Source organism: Plecotus auritus, assembly GCF_963455305.1.
Source record: "Plecotus auritus genome assembly, chromosome: 7".
Classification (NCBI taxonomy): Eukaryota; Metazoa; Chordata; class Mammalia; order Chiroptera; family Vespertilionidae; genus Plecotus; species Plecotus auritus.
In genome coordinates, this window is record NC_137774.1 from 33,161,990 (window position 1) to 33,180,967 (window position 18,978).

Below are 18,978 nucleotides of genomic sequence, written 5' to 3' on the forward strand. Positions count from 1 at the left end.
TACAGCATGTGTGCTCGGGGCGGCCACGAGCACGTGCCCTCAGTGAACCACCTTTTCTTTTCTGGGCTCTCCGCAGGCAAAGCTGGTCCGGTATATTTGCAAGCAACGGCAGTGCAAGCTGAGTGTGGCTCCTGGTGAGAGGACCTCAGAGCTCAACAGCTACCCTCGCTTCAGTGACTGGCTGTACACCTTCAATGTGAGGCCAGAGGTGGTGCAGGTATGCGGGCCATGGGGACTTGGGGCTGGGGCTGGGGTATGGAGTGAGTCAAGCAAAGGGACCACACACAAAACCCCAGGACTGAGGGGCAATGCTGTCTCCTCTCAGGAGGGACCCGGGGTAAATGTGGCTCTAGCCTGTGTCCTGGGTGCCACTGCTTCTTTAAGTCAGACAGCCTGACCACACCGGTCATTTATTGGTTCACCATAAGGACAGCAGCCAACATTTCTGGAAACATTGGCGGTGAGACAGACACTGTGTTCAAACACTTTGTAGAGATAAACTCACTTAGTTCTCACGAGCCCTGTGAAAGAACTACTATCACCATTGCCACTTCATCCCTGAAGAAATTCAAGCACAGAAGGGTTCAATGACTTGTTTAAAACCATGCAGCTCGTAAGTGATAGATTTGGGCTTTGGAAACAAGGGTCTGAGTTGAATTTTTTCCTGTAACTGCTATAATATACTGTTTCCCTCACTGTGTTCCCTCTTCCCATCCATCCAACCAACCTACCCTCCCGCCAACTAACCAACTAACCAGCTAGCATTCATGAAGAGTGTCCCTTTGCGAGGTGTCGGGTACAGGACAGCTCTCGTGGGCATAAATAAATCGGTGCTTGGCAGGTGCAATGCACCCATTCAGGTCTTAAATCCCTTTCTTCGAAAAGTAAAGATGGACTCTTGCTATTGTGCTAAAGTAACACGAATTCATTGTATGTAGACACTTTAAAAACACAGGAAGAGGGAGGAAAAATCACTTCCATATTTCCACCACTCAGAGAAAGTCTGTGATCATTAAGATTTTTACATTTCTTTCTAGCCTTTTTTTATTGTTATTACTTAAGTCTTTTCACATATTCTGATGTGTTAGACCTGTGCAGTCTGATGAGGTAGTCACCAGGCAGTGTGGCTGTTATTGCTTGGCACCTAGCAAGTCCACACTGAGATGTGCTATAATTTCAAAGATATGAATTCCCAGATGTGCTGAGTTGAGCTGCATTCTGAAGACTTGGTACAAAAAAAAGAAAGTAAACTACTTAATAACTTTTTATATTTAGTACATGTTGGTGACACTATTTTGAATGTATTAAGTTAAAGAAAATTGTGTTAAAATGAACTTTTACTTTTTAAAATGCTTCTGCTCAAAAATGAAAATTTAAGGATGTGGCTTACATTATATTTCTCTTGGGCAGCACTGGTTTAAACCATCCTGAATAAGCATTTTTAGATTTTTGCTCTTATCATTTGATATGCTAATCAAGTTTTCCCCATATTCTCATACTTACCAGTAAGCCCCCCTTTCCTTAAGCGGCTGCATAATGTTTGATTGAATATATGTGATGTAGTTTACCAGAGAGAGGTTAATTCCAGTCGTTGGTTATTATCTGTAACACAGTGGTTAATATTATTTATAAAGCTATTTATATATTTAGGCATTTTTCTCTAGGAGAGATTCCTGGACAGAAAGTGACACCAGCATAAAAGGTTCCTGTCACTGGTGGGAGAGGGGGGTTCATGAGGGGCCCACAGGGGAGCTCTCAGCACCTTACAGCTCCTGGCCTGGCCCCAGTGGCCCTCATATTTGTGGTATATGCCAGCCTTTAAGAAGTTGGCAGACAGGAGGTGGCCAGTGTGAAGGTTGAGGGAAACGGCTCTGTGAGATGAAGTTTCCTTGAGCATTGTTAAGTATGCATATTGAGCTATGTCTCTCCATCCGTCTCCTCGCCCACTGACCTCCTGACAGTTTTCTGCCATAAAGGAAGGAGCTCTGAACATGTACTGGTTCATCCATGATCACAGACTTAAAAACCATGGAGTCTCGTTCGGCTGTTCTATCCGGCCCGTGGAGCTAAAAGAGCAGAGGGTTCTCTTGCTCTCCCCTCCGCTCCTTTACTTTGAATTTATATTAGTTCACACAAACACTCCATCCATGCTTTTGTTCCGGCCCTCCGGTCCAGTTTAAGAACCCATTGTGGCCCTCGAGTCAAAAAGTTTGCCCACCCCTGCTTTAGCCCCAGCCCAGCCTCAGCATTCACCCCTCCCCTCCTCACATCTCAGAGACGGAAAGCAGTTCTTCTCACAACTCACAGTTGAGGACACCGGGGCCCTCAAGGGCAGTGACTTGCCCAGCATCTCATCAACATCCTCCCTGCTTGACAGACGAGGACCACTGGGTTTAGAGAGGCCACAGGCTCTTTGAGAGTCCCAGAGCTCATAGCAGGGACAGTTCAGACCCAGGCCTGCTAGACTCCAACCTGTGTCTTCTAACTTCCCTTCTTGGGCCTAAGTAAGACATCTTTGGCAGGTGACTTAGCTCCTTGAAGGGGTTCCCTTGGATCTCCAGAGATCCAAAGTGTGCAGGAGACTCAGTTGTGCCCAGGGCAGAAGCCAGCACCAGAACGGGAGGCCAGCTGCAGGGGCTGTTTGGCCCCTAGAGAGCCCTGTGGTGGCAGCCGGGACAGGAGTCCTCCAGTCAGTCCCAGAGGCATAGCAGATACTGAATCAGGTGAATCACCAGGTCATGAGTGATGCATCAGAGCTGGGTGGTAAGTGAGGGGCAAGCTCCTTTATATGCAGGGGTCAGGCAGGCAGGAGAGCCCCAAAGCCGCATGTGGTTTGGGAGCCAGCATGTTCCTCAGCGTGGAGGACTGGGGCAGAGTCTGCGCAGAGAGCTCTGAGGGTTGTGGGGGAGTTAGGGGTCATCTGCAGCTTCCCAGTGACCTCTCCAGTGACTTGGAGATCATGAGGCGGCTCTGAAACGAACATGTTTCAAGCAGAGCTCTTGTTTTTTCCCTTCCGTACGTAGAGGTACATCGACTGGAGCTAGGCTAAGTGCCTGCCTCCCACCCCCTTTGTGTTCCAAAGGCCACACGAGGGCATCCTCACCAATGGGAGGGTGTGGCGAGCAGGAGGAGGGTGGGCCCAGGTGCCTGGGGGGCAGCCAGCAGCTTCTGCCTGGGCTTTAGGAACCACAAGAGTCATTGCCTGGGTGTCATACCATCTTCCCCAAACAATCTCTCCAGACCCTTTTCTAAAAGATGCTCTGCATCTTCCCCTCAAATCTCACATGGGTCTTGGGCCCCGGGCCAGACTATTCTCAAGGATGGGAGAAGGGCTGTTTCCTTTAGTCATCTCAGCCCCTGCTAGGAGGGAGGGGGCAGGGCTGCCTTTGCTGGGTTCTGCTCCCTGCACATGCTTCTCCTTGCACCTGTCTGGGAGCACAGCACTGGGGCCCAGGGTTCAAGGGCTCCCCGGGCACAGGCCTCAAGGCCGGCCCCAGGTGTGGTTCTATTTTTTTAATGCAGACAGTGGACTCTGACTGACACTCACCCCACCCCACCCACCCACCCTAGGCCCTGATGGAGCCTGTGTGCTGTCAGTAAAAATTGATTCCACCCATCAAAGATAGGTGTAGATTTCAGAAACCAACGTTCCAAACAGCATGAAAACCCAGACCTTTCCAAAGTTGACCTCAGAGCTAGAATCCTTGGACTTCTGAGCAGAAGTCTAAACCATTGTTTATTTTCTTAACCGTTTTGTTTTGGGAAAGTTCTAGGTTTATAGGAAGGCTGCAGAGTACAGTTCCCATATAAACTCTTCACCCACTTTCCCGTCATCAACATCATACACTACCACTGTATACTTGTCAAATCTAAGAAAACAACATTGATACATTACTATTTACTAAACTCTAAAATCTATTTGGATTTCACCAGTTTTTCCAATCTAGGGCACCACATGGTTTCTATTTATATATAAATAAGGTATGTAAATATTTGTTTCCCTTTTTTGTTAGAGTTGCTAAAATGGGATCACAGAATATATATCCTTGTGCAGTTTTTAGTCTTAATCTCATCTTTCTTTTAGTCCATGTAAATCCATGTCATTCTTCACAGTAGACTAGTAAGAGATTTCTCCAAGCTATCTCAGGGATGACTGTGTTTGAGGAGCGCCCCCCTGCGCACACATAGGCACACATAGACGGCTCTGGCCTGTGCCCAGGAGAGGCTGTGTGCCCAGCAGCACAGCCCCTGGCCGTGGGGGAGCCCTTGGCAAGTGTTTGCTGGGGAAGGAGTTACGGAAAGTTGCCATGGAATGGAGGTTGGAGATGTCAGACTTTAAAACAGGGTCTCTTGCCCAGCCGGCGTGGCTCAGTGGTTGAGTGTCGACCTCTGAACCAGGAGGTCACGGTTCCATTCCTGGTCAGGGCACATGCCTGGGTTGTAGGCTTGATCCCCAGTGTGGGGCGTGCAGGAGGCAGCTGATCAGTGATTCTCTCTCATCATTGATGTTTCTGTCTCTCTCTCTCCCCCTCTCCCTTCCTCTCTGAAATCAATACAAATATATTTATTTAAAAAACAAAACAGGGTTTCTTACCTCTCTGTCCTTTTTTTGTTTGTTTTGGGAGGGGAAGGTATCCAAATCCATGAAGTCTGACCGTTTTCTTTTGCAGAGTTCTGGTGCTGAAGCGCCTCAGAACTGGTGTGGTCAGTACTCAGTGATTTACCCCAGGGTTGCTCCCCAGTGGCCTCCGGGGCTGGTCTTTGTGTGGTGGGATTTGTCCCCTCGACCTCTTTGATGAGTTCTCTGTGATCTCGACCCTTCGTGGCTTCCTGACTGGGGCCCTGCTTTCTCTCTGGCAAATATACACATCATACATGTGTGTAGCCAGATGTGTGTGTATAATCTCCTTCTTCCTTTTTAACATTGCCCTCCTTGGGTCCATTTCTCTAGGGTTATCTAAATATTATTTCAGCTTTTGGCTTTAGATTGTGGTCATTGGTTTGTGGTCACAAAGTTTCCAGGAAATAATGCCTTTCTGCTGGATGAAGAGAGGGGACGGACATGGACGTGGCTGTGGGACAGTGGTTGTTTCCCAGTTTCTGGGTGGATATAGGGGCTCTGTCTACACTCTTGATTCTTCCCCTCCCCTAGTCATATCTCAGCCCTCTGCAGATCCAACGTCGGTGGCATGCATGGCCTTTGATTCCTGCTTCGTTCCCTCTTCTGGATGCTGGAGACATATGACTTGGGAGGTGCCTTTATGTGTGTACCCAGCTATCAGACCTTGGTCAAGTGACACTGTCCAATAGAACTTTCTGTGGTGACAGAAACGTTCCATACTGTTCTGTCCAACGTGGGAGCCCCCGGCCATCTGTGGCCATGGAGCACTTGAAATTTGCATAGTGTGACTGAAAAACTGAAATTTAAGTTTATCCTAATGAATTTTAATTTAAATAGCCATATGGCTGTTGCAGTATTGGGCAGTGCAGGCCTGAAGCCTGCCCTGGTGGGGCCCTGTGCAAAAGACACTCTCCCTGGTCCTGGGAGCTCACGTACTCAGAGCTGGCACCGAGTGCCCTGACCGAAACTGGCCTGGGGTCTGTGGGATGTGGCGGCGAACTCGGCCTGGGAAGGTCAGAGAAGGACCAGGAGCTAGCCAGGCCGGGAGGGAAGAGCACGCCAGACAGAGGGAACACTACCTGCAAAGATCCTGCGGTCTGAGAGCTGGTGCCGACCTCACAGGAAGGGTTTGAAAAGGCCTGGTCTGCGAGGAGGCTGGTGAGGTCACAGGTGGGTTCGTGGAAAGTGCAGGGGTTGGGGTCTTACCTGGGCTATCACTGAAGTGTGTGAATGTGAGAGAGACAGAATGGTAGGGTTGTTTTAAGGAAAATCAAACTCCCAGGAGTGAGAAGGCTGGATTCGCCATGTGGGGGTGCAGAGATGAGGATCGCTCGCATGGAGGGGTGGAAGGTAGGGCTCCTCCCTCCCTAGACATCCAGTCACACATGGACTGTTTCCACCACCACCTCCTCCTTCCACAGGTTAAAAACTCAAACTCACAGCTTCGTGTTCTGGCTGCAGCTGGGGAAATGATTTCAGAGCCTGCTGGCGCGGGGCCACTTGTTTCTTTAGCAATTTCCCCGTTAGAAGTTGTTAAAGGAAGTGGCAGGCGCTGGCTGGGATCAGTTCTGGCAGGCGAAGGTGGGAGGTGGGTGCTGCCTCGGCGGGAGTCCGGTCAGAGCCCAGCTGCGGGCCCCGAGTCAGCTCACACTGGCCGTGTTTTCTAGAACAGAAGATGGAAGTGGGTCTGGTAAGGGCATTTTCGTTGTGGCCCTGACTGGGCAGGTTTCTCTTTTCTCCTTTTTCGTATCCTTGATTCCCATGTTTAAATCAGGCTTCTCTTGGGGATGGGGAGAAGTTCTCCCGGACCTCTGTCACCGTCTTGGTTTCCCATTGTCTGGGAGGGGTCATTGCTCTGCCCCCCACCCCCCAATGTAGGCTGTAAGAAGCAGGAGGCTGTGTAAGATTAAACCAGAAAAATGAACTGGAATTTGGCTCCTAGGTGCAGCTTTAATCACCATGAACCCTGCTGCCTCACTCCTAGCCTCTCCTCCCCACCCTCTTCCTCTCGTCCCACCCTCTCCCTTTGGGAGCCAGAGGCCGAACTTGTGGCAGCCTTGCTCTTTGGCATCTGGGAGCCTCCTCAGAATGTGGCACGCGCCCCTGGGGTCTGCACTTGGGGGCTAACTTGGTACCAAGGAATTGAGATCTCAGTACCAGCTCAATGGGCATGGGCCACAGAGCTCTCCCCACGTAGGAAGGGAGAGGAGGCCTGGGCAGGGGACTGGCATGCTGCTGTAACACCACCAGCCAGGAGAAGAGCTGAGGTTGGGATATGGAAGGAAGGGGGCAAACTGCAAGGTGGTGTATACCATCCTGTATAATCCTTATACCTGGGGTGGGGTGGGAAGATACTATGATCCTCATTTTATGGCTCAGCAAACGGATGCTCAGAGAGGTTGAGTGACCTATTGGCATCACACAGCTAGCTGATAGCTGGGGTGAGGTTCAAACTCACATCCTTGTGACTCCAAAGCCAGGCTTACCTTCCTACATGATTTTGTCATCTGACATCTTACCCAGAATAGCTCAGCCTGGGGCTACCATGTACAGTTGTATAATTGAATTGAGCTTTCTCTCAATCTCCCCTTCCCCTCCTCATTCTCCCTTCCTTCCTACCCCCCCATTCTTTCTTTCTCTTTCTCCCTCTGTCCTTTGTTTCCTCCCCTCCTTCCTTCAAATCTATTCTATACCGATTGAAAACTTGTCTTATACCCCGATTCATTATCACAGGGGATTAATTATGAACAAATTACAGTCTGCCCTGGGGAGCTTATAGGGTAGTGGGACACACACATCTGCAGACAACCACAATGCGAAGCAGACTGACTGGCCCGGAGGGAGGAAAGGATGAGATGTGGGTAGGTACAGAGCTGAGGGCCTGTCCTGTTTTTCCCTATTGGCCCGGTCATGCACTCACTAAGTGTATTTACCGCCTATTGTGTGCCAGGTACTATTCTAGGCACTGCACCTGAGTTCCTGTCCCTACGGAACTTGCATACGTCACTCTTTCCAATTAATGAAGTGATCTCATTTTCTGATCCTGAGCCAAAGTGTCTGTTTTAAGCTTTGAGAGTAGGGGTGCCCCTGGTGTCTAGAAATCTGAAAAATCACGAACTTTGCCCTATACAGGCTGGCACTTATAGAGTAGGTGTTCTTGTTGAATGACTGAGTTTATCCAGAGTTTGGTGTCTTGGGCCCACGTGGTCCCAGGAGCTCTCATCTGGGATTGCAGAGGCTGAATTGCAAGGGCCTCTCGGGGAGGTCTTTGGCTGCTGATGACCTGCTGAGGCCTAGGGTTCCTGAGCTGCCTCTGGCTTCTGTTGGTGATGGGGTGGGTTGGATTGAGCAAGACTGTGTGTTGTAGCCCTGCTGTGAGATGGTTTTGGCTTGGTGTGCACCTGAACCTCCTCTGGGACCACCTAGCTCCTGGGCTGTCAGCTCGTGTCTGTCCCTCCTCCTCCAGGGAATGCCTGCCTCAAAGGCGAGATTGCTCTAGAACAGCTAGATATTGGGAAATATGTGTGTCAACACCACAGTTTTAATTATTATAAAGCAAAAGTCTCCTTTCTCATTACCCTTCTTTTATTTAAAAAAAATCATCATGTACATTTCACTGGCCCTTACTTCCAGCTGTGTACCTTTGGGCAGGCAGCGAGATTGGAAAACAAGACAGCTTAAGAGCTTGACCCCTGGAGTTAGCCCAGAACCTGGTGTTGGGAGGCAGACAAAATCTCACCTTTGCCACTTGCCAGTGATGTGATCGTGGACAAGTCCCTTGCCTCTCTGACTGAGCCTGTTGACTCATCTGTCAGTTGCTCTAGCGAGAAACTGAGGAGTCATTTTTTAATCCTTCCGTTTCCTCAACCCCCACATTCAATTGACTGGCAAATCCCATGAGCTCTATTTCCAAATATACACTGAGTGGCCAGATTATTATGATCTCTGAATGCATAATAATCTGGCCACTCAGTGGATATCCTATATAATAAAAGGCTAATATGCAAATTGTCCCCTCAACCAGGAGTTTAACCAGCAGGCAGGCCAGCCAGCCGCCCATGTCCCCTCCCCCTGGCCAGGCTGGCCAGACCCCACCCACGCACGAATTCATGCACTGGGCCTCTAATATATATATACACACTGAGTGGCCAGATTATTATGCGTTCAGAGATCATAATAATCTGGCCACTAAGTGTATATCCCAAGTCTTTGCCTCTTTTTTTTACGACTGCCACTCTCCTAACCCTAGCTACTGCATGGACTTATGCAATAGCACCTACACCACTCTGTGTATTGACTTTTGCCCTCCCCTTTATTCATTTTTCATGAGCCAAATCCAATCATCATCTTGTTTTCTGAGTGTCTTGTTGCACTCAGCATAAAATTACACACACACACACACACACACACACACACACCCTGATTACCTTCAAAACCCTGACATATTTGGCATCTGCCTCCTTGCATGTTGTTTCCTACCCTCCTCTCTCTTCCCCTCACGTGAGGACATGTAAAATTGTTTCCTGTCATAACCCAGGGCCTATGTATGTTCTTTTCCCTCTGCCTGGAAACTTCTATACCCTCTCAGTTGGCACCTTCTTCCTCTGACTGCAACCCATTTCCTGAGCGCAGTTGGCCCTGATGTTCAGACCCTCTACCGTGCTCCAAAGGTTGGGCCAAGTGGAGTTCTCCATCTTCCTAGCCCTAGGATTGGTTCTGATATGAGCACATGACCAAAGCAAAGCCATTCAGAGCCTTCCCTGTTATTTTTCAGCTATAGTTCTAGAGAAGCTCTCCATAACCCTAGCCCTGCTGATAGAAGAAGCATGCACAAATACTCGCTCTCTCTCTCTCTCTCTCTCTCTCTCTCTCTGATAGCAATAACAGTTGGCAGTGCAGCACCCACCTCAACCCTCCCCAAGGCTCTCCATGGGAATGGGTCACCTGGCTCTCCCCTAGGGGTTTCAAGGGTGACATTTTGCCCCATTTCCAGAGGGGAAAGTCCCTCAGGCTGCTATAACAAAAATACCACTGACTGGATGGCTTATAAACAACAGAAATGTATTTCTCACAGTTCTGAAGGCTGAGAAGTTCAAGATCAAGGTGCCAGCAGAGTTGGTGTCTGGTGATGACCTACTTCCTGGTGCAGAGATGGCCATCTTCCTGCTGTGTTTTCACGTGGTGGAAGGGGCCAGGCAGCTCTCGGAGTCTTCTCCCCAGAGCACTAATCCCATTCACTAGGGCTGCACCCTCATGACCTCACCACCTCCTGGGGGCCCGTCTTCAGATACCATCACATTTGGGATTAGGTTTCAGCATGTGAATTTTGGAGACACACAAACGTTTGTTTAGTTCATAGCAGGGGGCAATGCTTTTTTCCCTGTACAAAAGAGAGAGAAAATAAGTGACCAAGGTCCTCTAGACAGTAAGTGGTAGAGCCAGGATTCCTATCCAGGAAGTCTGGCTACAAAGTTGGGGTCATGAACACACACACACAAACACACACACACACACACACACACACACACACACACACACACACACACTTTAAGTTCTCATAGGACCACATTGCACATTCCCTCTGTGGTGCCTGAGCATCTTTCCTTTTTTAAAATTTTATTTTCAGGTAACATTTTGTAAATCTAATTACAAATGTTCATTGTAGGAGAATTTGAAAATACAGAAAAGTTAAAAAAAAAATCCCCCCACAACCCCTTTGGCCACTGTTAGCTCCTGAACCTTGTACATTGCTCTTTCATTTACATATAGTAAAATTCACTGTTTTGTGTGTGTACAATTCATGAGCTTTGATAGCCAGTAGTTTGTACGGCTCTTCCTGTGGGTGTCCAAACCACCCAGTCCCAAACGTGTGAGAGCTGCAGGGGAATGGGGGCAGTTACAGTTCATGTGGGGGTGGGGGTTCCCCAGATGATTCACTGGGAGGAGGGAGATGATCATCCTGCTTCTTGTTGACTCAGGTCAGGCTTTTTGGAGGGGGCAGCGGGGCAGGGAAAACCCTCTCTGTTTGTGGCCTGGTAACCTGGGCGCCTGGGTCCCTGGCCCCCTGCAGGGAGGCCCGCTGGAGCCTGCGCGTCTCGCACCAGCACCTGCTCTGGGAGGTATGTGCTGACTCCCCAGCTCCCAGGCACAGACTATTTTTGGCTGCAGTGACTGTTCACTACAGTCATGACAACAAAAACTCTCCCTGCCTCGTCCTTCCCTGGGACACCGCACAAGGGGCCAGGGCTGCCGGGGACCCTGGGCTCCGGCCCCTCACCATGCATTGCCTGTGGAGCTGGGTGACGGCCAAGGCTTCGAGGGGCAGGGCCCCCCCGCCCGTGGTGCTACGAGAAGCACGAGGCCTGGACCAGCCTGGGCAGGAGGGCTGCGAGGTAGGCGCAGGGGCCTGGGATCAGGCAGCTTTCCTGTGAGCGCCTGGGACGGGTGTATTTGTCTGCGCTCTGAGTCTTTGCTTTGCTAACAATAGAACACGCCTGGAGGAATCTGCATGTTGGGGTAGAATGTGACTTCCATTTCATTATTTCATCCCTTGTCTTGTGGTCAAGCGGCTGAGGAACTGACAGAATCTTCCTGAAATAGATCTCCCCCATCCTTCTAGTGAATATTTTTTGGCCCAGAATGGGTCTTGCTTTTGGTTTAAAGAGGGCATACATTTGTTTCCAGCCTACTTCTTCTGCAGGAGCTTAAGAAACAGGTTGTACAGATAAGCCCAGCCCTGCCTCTCAGGGCTTCTGGTCAACCAGGCCAGGGAGGCCAAACTGTGTAGAGGCGTGAGTGCTAACTTCAGAGTTACACGGACCAGGGCCCAATCCAGGCACCATCGCTCACTGGCCGTACCTTAAGTGAGTAACTTAGTCTCTCTGAACCTCACTTTCCTCAGCTCTCACTTTCCTTAGCTACCAAGCCGTGTGCCCAGGCCACTTCATGGGTTGCAATAGTACCTGTGGTTGTTATTTTTATGATTAGACTGGTTGTGAAAAGAGGAAGTGTGTCAAGAAGCAGAGTAAGAATTAGTGTGCCACAGCCCTGGGTGGGCCTTGGCCTTGTCTCGGAACCTGGGTGTTTGGGTGTAGCTGGTGATGCGGGGTTTGCTTCTTCTTTTTAAAAAGAAGAAAAGTGTGTGCTGTCACCCACGTGGGCATGGGTAGGGGTAGGCAAAGCCATGGAGATGAGGATTTCTGCCCGCCCACCACCTTTTGAGTCACCAACACGTTAGGGACGTGCCAGGCTCTGGGTGAGGCCACGAGCCCAGAACGCCATTACTTCTGGATCCCACAGGGCTCTGGGCCCACGTGGCTTGGCATCCCTGGGACCAGCGCCTTTGGAGGTGATTCTCAGGGCGGACCTCAGGAAGGTCTTCCCCTTGGCTCACCTGTTCGAGCAGCTCAGGAAACCTGGCAGAATAAAACCTTCACATGTGGATAAGGAATGCCCCCTATGGGAGACAACGGTGAGCTCTCCAGGGGTGGGATGTATCCTGGTGCTGGTCACTGGCAGGGCCTGGTTCTGGCGCTATTGTTCTGGGTGACCAGGCAGGTCCCCTCCCACTCTGAACCTCGGTGTCCTCCTCTGGAAAGTGAGTATTGGACTCGACTGTCTCTAAGGTCCCTTCGAACTCTGCCTTTGACCTTGGCAGAGGAAGGGTTTCTCCCCTGTTAGCTCATGAATATCCATTGGCCCCTTTCATGCCCTTAGACCCTAGTGACTCTGGTGATGGCCCACTCAGGGCTCCATGGGGCTCTCATTGCTGCTGCAAGGCAGGAATTGTCACAGTTTCTGGAAAACTACGGAGAGGGGCTGTCCACCTCCAGGAACTCCCTTTTCCGGGGGACCTGCCTAGGTTGGGTAGTAGTGATATAATGAGGTCCCTGTCCTCAGGTGGGAGCAGCCTGGGTCTCAGGTCTCCAGCTCTGGACTCATTTCCTGTGGCCCGATGAATCCCCCACCTGGACAGACAGACAGCCCAAAGGACAGACCACACGCTGAACACTGGGACATGCCCCTCTGGTGGATGGGTCTGTGATTGGGCTCCTGGCCCCAAGAGGAGCCCTCCAGACCCCGACGCTGTGGTCAGGCATGTGCCAGGGCCCTAAGCGAAGCCGCTGTTCCTGAGGCCCATTGGCTCGGCTTCACATTCTCTGGGTGGGCCTCACTGGCTGAGCTCAAGGTCTCGCTCTGTGGGTATGGAGGAGGCAGGGGAGGGAGACAGAGTCGGCTTGTCTCGGAATCCTCTCTTTAACGGTGTGTTTGAATAGGGGATAATTGGAAAGGAGAGAATTGGGGGACCAGCAAGCCACAAAGATGGCTGTAAAGTGGCCACACCCAAGGCCCCTGTTTATTTCTGTCAGTGCCTTTACCCTCGGGTGAGCTGAGTTTCCTCACAGTGACACACATTTCAAGCCAAATCCCATCCCCTGCACCCTCAGCCGAGGATTATCGGGCCTCCCAGTTTAGGGCTCCTGTCCCAGGCAGTTCCTCATGGCTCCCCCTTTCCCTCTCAGGAGTGTCCCTGTTGGGATGGCACAGCACCCCTCTCCCTCCCTCAGGAGCCCTCCTTTTCACCCAACGCTGGCTGGCCTGTGTCCCATTACCACCATGCTCGTCCTCCTCTCAACTGCTACGTCACCCAGGGACACGGTGTTGGGGGCGGGGTGCTGCAGGTCTGGGGAAGCTCTGCAGCCCCCCCGCCCCCCCCCACTCCACTCTCGCAGCTGAGGCCCCTCTATACCACCCTGCTTGTGCAGGGAGGAGGGACTTTCCCATTTGCCTGTTCCCCAGAAGCCAAGCGTCATCGAGGGTTAGTGTTACTCTTTGACTGCTGGTAAACCCTCCCCCTGTCCTACCCTGACCCCAATCTGTTTTGTTTGTTTGTTTTAGAGTATCCCAGTTTTGACTCGAGTTTTAAACTGTGGAGCCTGGTGAACAATAGTGGGGTTTTCCTCCCCGACAATCAGCATACATCCTGGGTATAGAGAACCCGCTGTAGAAGCCCACCTATCTCCTCTCTTCATTTTGGGAGGAGCATGTCCTGGGGAGAAGCACACAGCCCCCAAACTGGTGTGTGTGTGTGTGTGTGTTTCTCTAATGCTGGATGTGTCTGGCCATTTTCACACGGCAGCCAGGAGGAGCAATTTTGGAAATGTGTGTTGATGCCATAGAGAAAGGCGACAAAGTGCAGGCCACCTTGGTGACAGATGTGGGCCTGCTGCGGAGCTTCTGCCTGTGTCCCCTTCTGCTGGGAGTGTGTTGGGGTTGACCGGGGTGAAGACTTGTCAGCACAGCAGGGAACTGGGAGGGAAGGAGCAGTGGGGCCCAGGGCCACCAGGTGATGTGTGTTTGTTGAGTGACTGAATGAATGACCCACTAAATAGGGGTTATAAGCTATGCCCCCTGGGCCAATCCAGCCCACCACTGGGTTTTTGGACAGCCTTGTGAACTAAGAATGGTTTTCACATTTTTAACTGCTAAGGAACCAAAGAATTTCGTGACATGTGACAATTACATGAACTTGGGGTTTCAGTGTCCATACCGGAAGCTGTATTGGCACGGAGCCACGCCCAGTCTGTGTACACACTGTCTGGCTGTTTGGTGCTCTCCTGGCAGAGCTGAGCAGTTGTGATAGAGACCATACGGCCCGCAGAGCTGAAAATACTCACTCTCTGCCTGTTCAGCAAGCAATTCCTGCCAATTCCTGTCCTAGGTACCTTGGGTTTATAGGAGAAAGAACGGGGCCTGGGAGGCAGCCACAGTCAGGCTCTACCAGAGAGTAGGGCCAGGCCCCTGGAGTGGAGGTGGTGGCTGTGGTGATGGCAGATGCTGCCAGATGCTGCCAGATGCTAGAGGTTTGGTCTCAGGCAGAGGTGGGAAGCACCCATTTCCTCTAGGGAGCAGGAGGGGAGCTGAAGGGGCACCCAGCAGGCCAGCCAAGGGATGGAGAAGAAATGTGGGGACTAGATCCCCTGAGAGGCCTACAGCTGCTTTTAACCCCACAGCTGGAGCTCACCCCAGCTGCGAGAGGGTAGGGAAGGGTGTGGAGCCAAGAAAGCCGATGTGACCTGTGGTGCAAGGTAGGCTCTGCTCTGGGAAAAAGAGCTCGCTTTATAGAGCAAAGAAGTAGGTACCAGCGCAGGCAGGGTCGGCTGGCTGGGACAAGGCAGAAATGGCCATACCTCAGCCTCACCAATTGGGCGTGTGGCCTTGAGCAAGTTACCTTCCCTCTCTGAGCTTTATCACCCGTCTCAGGATGTTATGAAGGTTGCATGTGGTGACCTCTTACATTCGTCTAGCAGAGTGTTTGGCACCCAGGAAATGCATAATAAGTGCTCATCATCCACCCTTTATTGGCCCCTTCTCATCTCCCCTTTAACCTCACCCTCCACACCCCATCTCACCACCGCACCATCTTTCTGAGGCTCTCAAGCCCAGACATACCAATGCATGGGCCAAAGACAACTACTCCCTGAAGATTGCAGCGAGGCTCCCCACTCGGTGAGCCTCCACCCTGCCTTGTGGGAGGGAGGGAGGCCCTGTTGTATGGGAGAGGACGTCCCCTGGGACAGCTGTGCACTTGGGCTAGGCTGGGGTTGAGTTGAAGGAGGTCAAGCCCCAGAGTGCAGCCCTGCCCTGGCCAGACCCGCCTTCTGAACTGGGCATTCTGAGACCCTTTCTGCCCTGGGTTATTTGGCCAGACTCAAGACCCAGCAGCCTGTCTGCCCCCATGGTCCCCACCCCCAGAAATTCTGATTTGATGGGTTTGAGGTGGGGGCCTGGGCACCAGGATTTTTTAAAGCCCCTCCCTCCTCCCCAGGTACCTCCAGGGTGCCACCAGGGTTGAGAGCCCCAGATCTGATCTAGGTAAACCCACTTGTTCTGTAAATGCTGAAGTCAAAGCCCAAGAGGAGCAGGGACTGCCCAGGGTCAAGGGGGTTCCAAGGACCAAACCTGACCCTCCCTTTGCTGGGCTGGCCCACTGGGAGGTGGTGGAGAGAAGGCCTCCAGGAAGCGGCTGACTTCTCCCGGGAGGGGCTGTGCCTTGTTCCCAGGACTGGGACAGTGGGATAGTAAAGAGGCTGGGCACAGACCCTGTCCACAGGCAAAGCCAGTATCCCCAGGCTGTGTGCTCATCTCCATGGAAACCCCAGGCGGCTGCCTGACCCAGGCTCTCACCTTCCCAGCCCCTCCTGTGCCTCCGCCCACCCTTCCCTTCACCCCTCCCCAGAAATCCAGGTTCTGCAAATGGACCTTGATTGCCAGCAGCACTGATAGGGGCAGTTCCTGACTTGACTAACACATCCTGTGCTCTAGGACTAGAAAGCTAACCAGATGCACAAAGTTTGGGTTTGCCTCTTGGTCTTTCTTCAAGCCGGCCTCCGCCTGATGTTGGCTTGAGCGCCCATGTGGCCCATACACAGGCTTGGAAGCGCCCTGGCATTTCCACTGTCCACCTGACTGAGCATGGCGAGAGTGGGTGGCTCTCCGTGTAAGCCGGCACAGGTTTCTAAGTATAGACCCCAGGCAGCCCCGTGGCTGCTGGTAAGTCTCGGGATACCATTTGATACCCGCCTGGCCTGACTCCAGCCACTGCCAACTGCTGAGGGGAGGGGGCCGCCGTGTTTGGGCCAGCCCACCCCACCTTCTATAGAGAACAGAGCCAGCAGTTTATCACGGGCTGGGCGGGCGGGACCTCGGTGTCCAGCTGACCCTGCTCTCTAATCATTATGCATATAAGAAAGAATAACTGAATGCCACCCACTGGAGTGTATACATTGTGTCTGGAGGGGATGGGCAGAGGTGGAGCCAGTGTCCTCGAACTCTTGCTCTGACCCGTGTCCTCACTGCCTGCTTCTGTGCTCCCTGCTCACCCAGGCTCCCAGGAGCGAGGGTAACTCCCGAAATGGGCTGGGCAGCCAGGCCCTCCCTTTTTGGTTTCTAGTTCATATTCTCTTCTTTACACGGAAGTTGGGGTGGGGTGGGCAGTGATGCTCCTCAGAACCATCGCCTCTCGGCCTTTGTCCCTTCCCCAGAACTCGGGGGGAGGGCCCTTGGCCGTGAGACAGGTGGCATGTTCCATGTGCCTTCAGGCAGGGGTGCGGCTCTCTTGAGGCCTCTGAGACCTGAGGGTTTCAGAGCTGCTCTACCTGCCAGGTTGTCGGCAGGCCTGTGAGTTAACCTTTAGAAGGTGGTTAAACTGATCCCCTAATTTGCTTCTGGCTGAGAAATTATCCAGAAAGTTTGGATGTGAATTACTCTGGTCTGAAATAGGCAAGTCACATCCGTGTGTGAGGTTTGGGGGTGGCAAGTTGCTGAGGGGCATTGCTTGAGTCAGGGTAGAGGGAGATGGCCTGCACGGCCAGGGGCTCAGCCTGGCTGTTGTTTAGCTGGGGGCCCCTGGTTCCAGCATCCCTGCCTTGTGCTCTCCCCTCTTGATTGAAATAACTCTGGTCCAAAGTCACTCATAGGCTTTGGAAGGCTGGGCACTTTGTTTCTATGATGGGGTGCCAGTGCCAGGGTGGGTACCTCACCGAGAAGGCCTGGCTGCCCAGTGGTATGTTGCCAAGGACACTTGCTCCTGGGCCACCAGTTCTCCCCATTTGCCGGCAGAAATCAAGCTTTCGAAGTTCCCTGATCAGACATTTGGAAGGCGTCAGATTCTTCATGCAGGATCTCCATGCGGGAGTCTGGGGGCTCCGTGGAACCATTGTTTGGTTGCACAAATTTACATTAGTTGCCACCATGTAAAATTTTTATTTTAAAATAAAAACTCAGATTTCTTTAAAACCAGACGATATGGTGCCCCTCCCCTAGTCTCCCCTCTTACCCCAGCACTGCGTGAGGGCAGAGGGCAGGTTTCTGATTAGCATCACCCTTGCTGCTGCTGGATTTCTTATTGTCCAGTAGAGACCAGAGGCTTCTTTCTAGTACGCGTGTCTCCATCAAAAAATAGATCCCGGGGCCTCATCTCCTCTGATCTCACTTCCAAAGGCCTGGCCCCAAGGCCTGTGTGTTTGAGACCCTCCCTGCCAGGTAATCCGCCGATGGGGGGAGAGCTTCACTGACTGCACTTTCAGGTAGGAAGGGGGGTCCCTCTCCACAGCTCAGCGATCCAGCCCTGCCAGGAGGGACCAGGGATTCGAGAGTGGAAGGAGCAGTCAGAAACCATGGCCACAGTGGTGTGCTAAGTACTCTCATTTCATTGATGCAGAGTTCACACTCCAGGAAGCAACGCCCGTCCTGGAAGAGGCTGGGGCGGCTCCAGTTTATGTGGGACCCCGGATTGGAATAATGCAAAGAGTTTGGGGAATGGCATCCCTGGGTTTCAGTTCTGGCCCTGCCATTTATTGAGTAGCCTTGCATGAGGTCTCTGAGCCTCAGTAAAATGGGCTTAACACCTTTCCTTGCTGAATTGTTTTGAATGGAGATAGTATACGAAGTACTGGGCATATTGTACTGGCAAATAGTGTGTAATAATAAATGTAGTTATTATGTTGGAGAAACTGAAACTTGGTGTGGGTGGGGAAGAGGAATATAAAGAAAGAAAACCAATCCTTTGCATTTCAGTTAGATTGGGGCTTGGGTTTCTGGGCTTGTTGGTGTCCATGTCATTGTCTTCCCCCCCACCCCAGCCCCCCCCCTCCCCCCCCCACACACACACAATCAGGCAGATACAGGAACCTCCTCTTGGGAACCTGCTGAGTCATCACCGCCTTGGGAAATGCAGGAGCCTCCGTGAGAACCAACCAAGGGAGGACAGGACGCTCCGGGAGAGGTGGAGGGTGGTGTCTGCGCTTGTGTAAAGGTCACCAACCATTTGTTTGTCCCCTGACAATACTGCCCACTTGCTTTTCATAGTGAAATGAGGGAAAGATGTCACAACTGCATTTGCTAAAGCGCGTTACTGCGGGCAGTAAAGGAAAATACACCGATGAACAGAAGTTTCTGCCCTGGGCTGTTATCTAATCAGCTCCTTCTCTGTGCTCTTCTTGTCATCGTCTTGTGATGCTCTGGTTTTATCGTCAGAAGGATGTCTGACAACCACGGGTTTGTCCAACCCATGATGAGCGTCTTGGTGCTTTTCACTTGTGTGTTTATTTCTAATTGTTGGTGTGCACCATTCTAAACAGCTACGAGATTCTAGTCCACAGCCCTGGAGACTGAAGAATATACAGACAAGACAGAGGTGGGGACGGGAGGGGAGGGACATGGCCAGACTTCAGGGGCCACATACAAAGCCCAGGGCACCACAAAGCCCCAAACTGTTGCCCCAGTGACTCACAGCCAGTATCTTTATCAGGTTCAGTTTTGACACTTTGGGGTAGACAGACAATAGCATTACTCTT

The 18,978-nt window shown here is 51.7% G+C and overlaps 1 protein-coding gene across 1 annotated transcript in view; it reads left to right on the forward strand.

Annotated features, from left to right (window-relative positions):
• KSR1 (kinase suppressor of ras 1) overlaps positions 1–18,978 on the forward strand; it is a 144,767-nt gene that overhangs the window by 88,218 nt on the left and 37,571 nt on the right. The window contains exon 2 of the mRNA XM_080680529.1: positions 77–217. Within this exon, the coding sequence (XP_080536655.1) occupies positions 77–217 (141 nt within the window). The remainder of the gene's footprint in view (positions 1–76; positions 218–18,978) is intronic.